The sequence below is a fragment of the Anomalospiza imberbis genome, chromosome 4 (genome assembly GCF_031753505.1).
Source record: "Anomalospiza imberbis isolate Cuckoo-Finch-1a 21T00152 chromosome 4, ASM3175350v1, whole genome shotgun sequence".
NCBI lineage: Eukaryota > Metazoa > Chordata > Aves > Passeriformes > Viduidae > Anomalospiza > Anomalospiza imberbis.
This window is the reverse complement of record NC_089684.1, coordinates 71,579,466-71,589,671: the sequence shown is the minus strand read 5'-3', so window position 1 is coordinate 71,589,671 and position 10,206 is coordinate 71,579,466. Positions and strand designations below refer to the sequence as shown.

At 59.4% G+C, this 10,206-nt stretch overlaps 1 protein-coding gene across 1 annotated transcript; it reads left to right on the top strand.

The window, feature by feature from the left end:
• The first annotated feature begins 2,993 nt into the window (after window positions 1-2,993).
• Window positions 2,994-9,789, top strand: LOC137473339 (C-type lectin domain family 10 member A-like). Its single transcript, XM_068189217.1, has 6 exons — window positions 2,994-3,344; window positions 4,809-4,890; window positions 5,185-5,372; window positions 5,675-5,826; window positions 8,028-8,140; window positions 9,627-9,789. Exons 1-6 carry the CDS (start codon window positions 3,164-3,166, stop codon window positions 9,781-9,783), a joined length of 873 nt encoding a protein of 290 aa, XP_068045318.1. The 5' UTR covers window positions 2,994-3,163; the 3' UTR covers window positions 9,784-9,789.
• The last annotated feature ends 417 nt before the right edge of the window (window positions 9,790-10,206 follow it).

Below are 10,206 nucleotides of genomic sequence, written 5' to 3'. Positions count from 1 at the left end.
ACCCCAAACTGGGAAAATTAATCCCAAAACTGGGAAAATTCACCCCAAACTGGGAGCAGACACCCAAAAACTGGACATGGAAACCCAAAAACTGGATCTGGTCACCCCAAGCTGGACAAATTCACCCCAAACTGGGTCTGGTCACCCCAAAACTGAGAAAAAAAACATCCCAAAACTGGGAAAATTCACACTAAAAGTGGGAAAATTCACACCAAACTGGACAAATTCACCCCAAAATTGAGAAGAACCATCCCAAAACTGGGAACATTCACCCCAAAAATGGATCCAGTCACACAAAACTGAACAAATTCACGCCAAAACTGAGAAAAACCATCCCAAAACTGGGAAAATTCACACCAAAATTGGGAAAATTAATCCCAAAACTGGATCCAGTCACCCCAAACTGGGAAAATTCACCACAAAACTGGGTCTAGCACCCCAAAACTGAGAAAAAAATCCCAAAATTGGGAAAATTCACCCCAAAACTGAATAAATTCACACCAAACTGAACAAATTCACCCCAAAACTGAGAAAAACCATTCCAAAATGTGGAAAATTAACGTCAAAACTGGATCCAGTCACCCAAAACGGGGTCCAGTCACCTCAAAACTGAACCAATTCACCCCAAACTGGGAAAATTCGCCCCAAACTGGGAAAATTCGCCCCAAACTGGGAAAATTCCGCTGAAAAGTGAACAAATTCACCCAAAACTGGAAAAATTCACCCCAAACCGATCTCTAGGAGATTCCAGGATCGTTGGGATGAAGTTTTCCACCAACCCCATCATCCCAGAATGGTTTGGGTTGGGGGGAAAAAAAAAAAAAAAAAACATTAAAAAGAAAAAAACCCAAAACCTCAATTCTGGCCTGGAACTCCGGGACTTTTTCCCCTTCCCCGTGGAATTCCCCAGGGTTCTGGGAGCCAGGGGGACCTCGGGGGGTGTCGGTGACACCCGGGAGTGACTCAGGCCGGACGTTCCCCAATATCCGCGACGGGGCCGCAGGAAAGGGGAAGGAAGCGGGAATTGCGCAAGACGGGGATGGGGACCGGGGGTTACCCAGCGGGGACGGGATTTCCCGGCAGGGCACGGATCCCGGGGGATCCCAAATGGGGCCTGGCCATTCCCAGGGGGACCCCGGACCCCAAATTCCCCGGGCTGGGGAGGATCCGCCCAGTTTGGGGTGACCGGATCCAGTTTCGGGATGAATTTGTCCAGTTTTGGGATGAATTTTCTCAGTTTGGGGGAATTTTCTCAGCTTTGGGGTGAATTTTTCCCGTTTTGGGGTGAATTTTCCCCATTTGGGATGAATTTTCCCCATTTTGGGGTGAATTTGCCCAGTGTGAGGTGACTGGATCCATTTTTCGGGTGAATGTGCCCAGTTTTGGAGTGTATTTTCCCCGTTTCGGGTGAATTTTCCCCATTTAGGAGTGGATTTTCCCCATTTTGGGTGAATTTTCCCCATTTTGGGGTGTATTTTCCCCATTTCAGGGTGACTGGATCCATTTTTGGGATTAATTTTCCCAATTTTGGGATGAATTCTCCCAGTTTGGGGTGAATTTGCCCCGTTTTTCAGTGTCCATGCCCAGTTTGAATTCACCCAGTTTTGGGGTAATCAGATCCATTTTTGGGATGAATTTGCCCAGTTTTGGGATGAGTTTTCCCAGATTGGGGGAATTTTCCCAGCATTGGGGTGAATTTTCCCCGTTTGGGAAAATTTTGCAGAGTCTGAGCCCAGTTTTAATTCACCCAATGTTGGGGTGAATTTGGCCAGTTTGGGGTGACTGGACACAATTTTGGGATGAATTTTCCCCATTTGGGGGTGAATTTGACCAGTTTGGGGTGACTAGATCAATTTTTGAGGTGAATTTGCCCAGTTTTCAGCTGAATTTTCTCTGTTTGGGTATATTTTCCCAGTTTTGGGGGAATTTTCCCTGTTTGGGGTGAATTTTCCCAGTTTGGGGCAAATTCGCCCCATTTTGGGGTGAATTTGCCCCGTTTGAATTCACCCACTTTTGGGGTGAATTTAGCCAGTTTGGGGTAATCAGATCCATTTTTGGGGTGAATTTGCCCAGTTTTGGGATGAATTTTCTCTCTGTTTGGTTGGATTTTCCCAGCTTTGGGGTGAATTTTCCCCGTTTGGCGTGAATTTTGCAGTGCCCATACCCGACCCAGTTTTGGGGTGAATTTGGCCAGTTTGGGGTCACTGGCACATTGTGATTCCGGGATTTCTCTGGGATTTCGGTGTCTGAGGGTGGGAGAAGTGATTGAAGTGGGGGGGGGGGGGGGGGGGGGGACTGTGGGGACGGGGACACAGGGACAGGGACACAGAGATTGAGGGACACGGGGATAGAGGGACACAGGGATTTAGGGACACAGGGATGGAGCTGGGGACAGAGGGACTGGGACAAGTTCAGGATCTGGGACAGCGACAGGGACAAGTCCAGGGACAGGGCCAGGATCAGGGACAAGGATGGGGCAGGATCAGGGACAGGGACCAGTCCAGGGGCCAGGACAGGGGCACAGGGACAAGGATGAGGTCAGGATCAGGGACACACAGGGACAAGGACAGGGACAGGATTGGGGACAAGATCAGGGACAAGGATGGGGACACGATCAGGGACAGGCAGGGACAAGTTCAGTGGCAAGATCAGGACTGGGGACAGAGACAGGGACGAGGATAGGGACAGACACAGGGACAAGTCCAGTGACAGGGTCAGGAACAGAAACAGAGCCAGGGACAAGGATGGGGACAGGATCAGGAACAGGGACCAGTCCAGGGACAGGGTCAGGGCTGGGGACAGAGACAAGGATGGGGCAGGAGCAGACAGGGACAGAGTCAGGGACAAGGACAGGGACAAGGATGGGGCAGGACCAGGGACAGACTCAGGGACAGGGACCAGTCCAGGGACAGGGTCAGGGCTGGGGACAGGGACAAGGATGGGGACAGGATCGGGGACACACAGGGACACAGGGCTGGCCGCGGGGTCCCCTCATCCCCTGCCTGTGCCCAGGGCGGGCTGGCTGTCTCCTGGGGGCGTGGGGACACGCGTGACGCCGGGCGGGTGGCAGCAGCGGGGTTCCTGTTCCCCGGCGGGCACGGGGCAGGAAGCGGGGCCAGCACCGTCCCCGTCCCCAGCGCGTCCCCAGCGTGTCGCCGGGGCCATGGCCAACAGCCCCGACCTGTACGAGACCCTGGAGATCCAGTACCCGCTCCCCCGGGCCCGCGGGGACCCCGGGCCGCCGCCACCGGCGCGGTCCCCGCCGTGTCCCGCGTGTCGCCGGGCGCTGGGCACGGCCGCGCTGCTGCTGCTGGTGGCGGCCCTGGCGGCGCTGGGGACTCTCTGTGAGTGGGGACAGTGGGGACAGCCACGGCAGGGGGGGACAGGGGCGGGGAGGGGTGGGACAGGGGCTGGGAGGGGCTGGGGTTTGGGAAAGGGGCTGGGAAAGGGGTTGGGAAAGGGGATGGAAGTGGGAGAGGGGCTGGGGATGGGCTGGGGTTTGGGGAGGAGCTGGGGTTTGGAGAGGGGCTGGGAAATGGGTTGGGAGAGGGGATGGAAGTGGGAGAGGGGCTGGGGTTTGGGAAAGGGGCCGGGAAAGGGGTTGGGAAGGGCCTGGAAGTGGGGCTGGGAGTGGGGTAAGAAGAGGCTAGGAAGGGGCTGGGGTCTGGGAAAGGGGTTGGGAGGGGATGGAAGTGGAAGAGGGGCTGGGAATGAGGTTGGAAGAGGCTGGAGAGGGGCTGGAAGTGGGGAGGGGTTGGGGTTTGGAAGGGGCTGGGAAGGATCTGGGAGGAGATGGGAGTGGGGTTGGAAAAAGCTGGGAAAGGGCTGGGAATGGGGAGGGGGTGGGAAGGGGCTGGGAGGGGGGTTAGGAAGGGGCTGGGTTTTGGGAAGGGGTTGGGAGGGGATGGAAGAGGGAGAAGGGTTGGGGAGAGGAGCTGGAAGAGGGGCTGGGGTTTGGGGAGGGTCTGGGGTTTAGGGTGGGGTTGGGAGAGGGTCTGGGAGTCGGAGAGGAGTAGGGAAAGGGGCTGAGAAGGGCCTGGAAGTGGGGCTGGGAGTGGGGTAGGAAAAGGCTGGGAAGGGGTTGGGGTCTGGGGAGAGGTTGAGGGGGGGAGTGGGGCTGGAAGAGGCTGGGGAGGGGTTGGGGAAGGGACTGGGAGTGGGGCTGGGGGCTTGGAGTGGGGCTGGAAGAGGACGGGGACCGGGAGAGGGGCTGGGAGTGGGCAGGAGGTGGGAAAGGGCTGGGAGAGAGGCTGGGATTGGGAACGAGACTGGGAAGGAGCAGGGAGCTAGAGACGGGCTGGGGGCTTGGGAGGGAGTTGGGGAAGGGTGGAAGAGGGGCTGGGAGTGGGGAGGGGGCTGGGGAGAGGGGCTGGGATCCGGAGAAGGGGTTCGGGAGAGGGGAGGGGGCTGGAAGAGAGACGAGGAGTGGGGCTGGGGTCTGGAGAGGGACTGGGATGGGGACAGGGCTGGGAGCGGGCAGGGGGCTCCAACCACGGGCAGGGAGTGGCCGGGTGTCCCCGGGCAGGGGCCGGGGGCCCCTCCCGACGCTGTCCCCACCCCAAAATGGGCACGGCCAGGCGGGGCTGGGGTGGGGGGGGGGGTCTCTGGGTCAGGAGGAGTTGGGGGGTCCTGGGCAGGGATTGGGAGTCCTCGGGCAGGGTCAGGAGGGGACAGGGACCCCTGACAGGGGACAGGGACCTCGGGCAGGGTCGGGGGACCTCGGATGGGGTCAGGAGGGGACGCGGACCCCTGGACAAGGACCCCGGGCAGGGTCGGGGGTCCTGTCACACCCCTGTCCCCCCCCCCAGACGTGCAGGGCCGGTGGGAGCTGCAGGTGGTGCGGGCAGAGCTGGCAGCGGCCACCGACCCCCTGTGGCCCGACCCCCGCCGGTGAGGGACCCCCGGCACTGGCACTGTCCCCAACCTGTCATCAGTCCTTGTCCCCAAACCCTGCCTGCAGCCCCCGTTCTGCACCCGCTGTCCCCAAATGCCATGCACAGCCCCTGTCCCCAACTCCCGTCCTGTCCCCAGCTCCTGTCTTGTCCCCAAATCCTGTCCCCTGTCCTCAAATCCTGTTCACAGCCCCTGTCCCCAAATCCCGTCTCCTGTCCCCTGCTCCTGCCCATAGCCTCTGTCCCCAAACTGTCCCCAGCCCGCAGTCCCTGTCCCCATATCCTGCCCCAGTCCCTGTCCTCACCTGCAGTCCCTGTCCCCTGTCCCCACAGTCTGTCCCCAGCCCCCAAATCCTGCTCTCAACCGCTGTCCCCAGCCGCTGTCCCCAACCGCCGTCCCCAAACCCAACTCCTGTCCCTGTCCCCATGTCCCCACAGGTGACACCCCTTCAGCGGCACAGCGGCGGCAGGACCGGCTCGGTGGGTGACGGGGGGGAGGTGACAAAGGCGGTGACAGGGGGTGTGACAAGGGGGTGTGACAAGGGTGTCGCCTTGTGCCGGGCTCGGGGAAGTGACAAGAGTGGTGACAGGGCAGTGACAGGGGCGGTGACGGGGCTGTGACAGGGGGATATGACAGACGGTGTGACAGCGGTGTCGCCGTGTCCCCGCGCAGGGCAGTGGCTGTGGGGTACCGGGCGCGGGGAGGTTACAAGGGCGGTGACAGGGGAGTGACAAGGGCGGTGACGGGGGTGTGACAGCGGTGTCGCCGTGTCCCCGCGCAGGGCAGTGGCTGCAGGCGCTGGCGCTGGGCTGGCGCTACCACCGGGGCAAGATTTACCTGTTCTCGGGCCAGCGGCAGCCCTGGGCCGCGGCCGAGGCCGCCTGCGCGGTGACACACGCGCACCTGGCCTCTGTCACCAGCGCCGAGGAGCAGGTGAGGCTGGGGACAGCCCCGGGCACGGCCACTCCTGGCCTCTCCTGCTCTGTCCCCTCCCACCTGAGCAGCGTCTGCCTGGGCATCTGTACGGGCCTGTCCCCAAATCCTGTCCTGTCCCCAAATCTGGCACACAGCCCCTGTCCCCAAACCCTGTCCTGTCCCCATATCCAGCACACAGCCCCTCTCCCCAAATCTGGCACACAGCCCCTGTCCCCAAACCCTGTCCTGTCCAAAAATCTGGCACACAGCCCCTGTCCCCAAACCCTGTCCTGTCCCCAAATCTGGCACACAGCCCCTGTCCCCAAATCTGGCACACAGCCCCTGTCCCCAAACCCTGTCCTGTCCAAAAATCTGGCACACAGCCCCTGTCCCCAAACCCTGTCCTGTCCAAAAATCTGGCACACAGCCCCTGTCCCCAAACCCTGTCCTGTCCCCAAATCTGGCACACAGCCCCTGTCCCCAAACCCTGTCCTGTCCCCAAATCTGGCACACAGCCCCTGTCCCCAAATCTGGCACACAGCCCCTGTCCCCAAACCCTGTCCTGTCCCCAAATCTGGCACACAGCCCCTGTCCCCAAATCTGGCACACAGCCCCTGTCCCCAAACCCTGTCCTGTCCAAAAATCTGGCACACAGCCCCTGTCCCCAAACCCTGTCCTGTCCCCAAATCTGGCACACAGCCCCTGTCCCCAAACCCTGTCCTGTCCAAAAATCTGGCACACAGCCCCTGTCCCCAAACCCTGTCCTGTCCAAAAATCTGGCACACAGCCCCTGTCCCCAAATCTGGCACACAGCCCCTGTCCCCAAACCCTGTCCTGTCCCCATATCCAGCACACAGCCCCTCTCCCCAGATCTGGCACACAGCCCCTGTCCCCAAACCCTGTCCTGTCCAAAAATCTGGCACACAGCCCCTGTCCCCAAACCCTGTCCTGTCCCCAAATCTGGCACACAGCCCCTGTCCCCAAACCCTGTCCTGTCCAAAAATCTGGCACACAGCCCCTGTCCCCAAATCTGGCACACAGCCCCTGTCCCCAAACCCTGTCCTGTCCCCAAATCTGGCACACAGCCCCTGTCCCCAAATCTGGCACACAGCCCCTGTCCCCAAACCCTGTCCTGTCCAAAAATCTGGCACACAGCCCCTGTCCCCAAACCCTGTCCTGTCCCCAAATCTGGCACACAGCCCCTGTCCCCAAATCTGGCACACAGCCCCTGTCCCCAAACCCTGTCCTGTCCAAAAATCTGGCACACAGCCCCTGTCCCCAAACCCTGTCCTGTCCCCAAATCTGGCACACAGCCCCTGTCCCCAAACCCTGTCCTGTCCAAAAATCTGGCACACAGCCCCTGTCCCCAAACCCTGTCCTGTCCAAAAATCTGGCACACAGCCCCTGTCCCCAAATCTGGCACACAGCCCCTGTCCCCAAACCCTGTCCTGTCCCCAAATCTGGCACACAGCCCCTGTCCCCAAACCCTGTCCTGTCCCCAAATCTGGCACACAGCCCCTGTCCCCAAATCTGGCACACAGCCCCTGTCCCCAAACCCTGTCCTGTCCCCAAATCTGGCACACAGCCCCTGTCCCCAAACCCTGTCCTGTCCCCAAATCTGGCACACAGCCCCTGTCCCCAAATCTGGCACACAGCCCCTGTCCCCAAACTCTGTCCTGTCCCCAACCGCTGCTCACAGCCCCTGTCCCCAAGCCCCGTCCTGTGCCCCTTTTCCTGTCCGTGCTTGTCCCCAACCCTTGTCCCCCACCCCTCCTACCTTCACACCCTCCTGCCCACCCCTTCCAATGTCCCCTCACCTGTCCCAGTGTCCCCTGCCACACTGTCCCGTGTCCCCTCCTGTCTCACCTGTCCCCCCCACCCATGTCCTCCTTTCCACCCCATCCTACCTGTTCCCTTTGTCCCCTCTCCCCTGTCCCCATGTCCCCTCACCTGTCCCCTTTCCCACCCCATCCTACCTGTTCCCCTGTCCCCCATTCCGCTGTTCCCTCCTCCGTCCCCCTTGCCCATGTCCCCTCACCCACCCCATCCTACTGTTCCCCTTGTCCCCTCTCCCCTGTCCCCTCACCCGTTCCCCTTGTCCCCTCTCCCCTGTCCCCCATTCCGCTGTCCCCTCCCATGTCCCTGTGTCCCCTCCCCTGTCTCACCTGTCCCCCTTGCCCCCCATTCCCATGTCCCCTCACCTGTCCCTGTGTCCCCAGGCCTACCTGGCCCGGGAGGCCCGAGGTGGCACCTACTGGATCGGGCTGGCGGCCACGGGCCCGGGGGGCTCCTGGCGCTGGTCGGACGGGACCCCCTATTCCCTCGAGCACAGGTGAGCGGGGTGGGGACACCTGGGGACACGGTTGTCCCTGAGCGCAGAGCAGGTTCAATCCCCCAGAAATCAGTGGGATGATCCCGTTAATCCTGTGGGATGATCCCACTCATACCCAGGAGGTTCAGTCCCCCAGAAACCAGTGGGATGATCCCTCCTATCCTGTAGAATGATCCCCATTATCCAGAGGGTTCATCTCCCCCAAATCCAGTGGGATGATCCCTTAAACCCAGTGGGATGATCCCACTTAACCAGGGGGCTCAGATCCCCCAAATCCAGTGGGATGATCCTGATCCTACTAATCCTGTGGGATGATCCCACTCATATGCAGGAGGTTCAATTCCCCAGAAATCAGTGGGATGATTCCCTTAAATCCAGTGGGATGATCCCACTAATTCAGGGGGCTCAGATCCCCTAAATCCAATGGGATTATCCCCTAAATCCAGTGGGATGATCCCACTAATCCATGGGGCTCAAATCCCCTAAATCCAGTGGGTTGATCCCCTAAATCCAGCGGGATGATCCCACTAACCCAGTGGGGTGATCCCCTAAAGCTAGTGGGATGATCCTACTAGTCCATGGGGCTCAGATCTTCTAAATCCAATGGGATGATCCCACTAACCCAGTGGGATGATCACCTAAATCCAGTGGGATAATCCCACTAATCCAGTGGCATAATCCTAACTAGTCCAGTGGAAGGGTCCCCTAAATCCAGCGGGATGACCCCACTAACCCAGCGGGAAGATCCCCTAAATCCAGTGGGAAGATCCCTTAAATCCAGTGGGAAGATCCCTTAAATCCAGTGGGAGGATCCCCTCAATCCAGCAGGGTGACCCCACTAACCCAGTGGGTTGATTCCCTAAACCCAATGGGACCATCCCACTAACCCAGTGGGAGGATCCCCTAAATTCAGTGGGTTTATCCCCTAAATCCAGCAGGATGATCCCACTAACCCAGTGGGATGATCCCCTAAATCCAGTGGGATGACCCCACTAGTCCATGGGGCTCAGACCCCCTAAATCCAGTGGGTTGATCCCCTAAATCCAGTGGGATGACTCCACTAATCCACTGGGAGGATCATGTAAATCCAGTGGGACGATCCCACTCATATCCAGGAGGTTCAATCCCCCAGAAATCCAGCAGGATGATCCCACTAACCCAGTGGGATGATCCCCTAAATCCAGTGGGATGACCCCACTAGTCCATGGGGCTCAGACCCCCTAAATCCAGTGGGACAACCCCACTAATCCAGTGGGAGGATCCTTTAAATTCAGTGGGGTGATCCCCTCAATCCAGCGGGATGACCCCACTAACCCTGCGGGTTGATCCCCTCAATCCAGCAGGATGACCCCACCAACCCAGCGGGTTGATCCCCTAAATCCAGTGGGGTGATCCCCTCAATCCAGCGGGTTGATCCCCTAAATCCAGTGGGGTGATCCCCTAAATCCAGCGGGTTGACCCCACTGACCGGTGCCTTTTGGGGCAGTTTCTGGGCGCCAGGCCAGCCGGACAGCACCGACCACGGCCAGTGGGGCGGCGAGAGCTGCGCCCAGATCCACCCGGTGGGCGCGGGGCTCTGGAACGACCACAACTGCAACTTCAGCTTCCCCTGGGTGTGCCAGAGGGACCTCAGCGTCCCCTGAGCGTCCCCTCGGGGTCACCTCGGAGAGATGTCCCCAGGCGGGGGCGGGGGGGGGGTTATGGGGGTTTGGGAGGTTCTGGGAATTGTGGGGTGATCCCGTTAATCCTGGATGATTCCTGGGTCCAGGGGGCTCAGGTACCTCCAAAACTGTGGGATGATCCCCCTCATATCCAGGAGGTTCAATCCTCCAGAAATCAGTGGGATGATCCCTCCAAAACCGTGGGATGATCCTACTCGGATCCAGAAAGTTCAATCCCCCCAAAATCAGTGGGATGTTCCCTCCAAAATTGTGGGGTGATCCCCCTCATATTTAAGAGGTTCAATCCCCCAGAAATCAATAGGATGGTCCCTCCAAAATTGTGGGATGATCCCCCTTGTATCCAGGAGGTTCAATCCCCCAGAAATCAGTGGGATGATCCCTCCA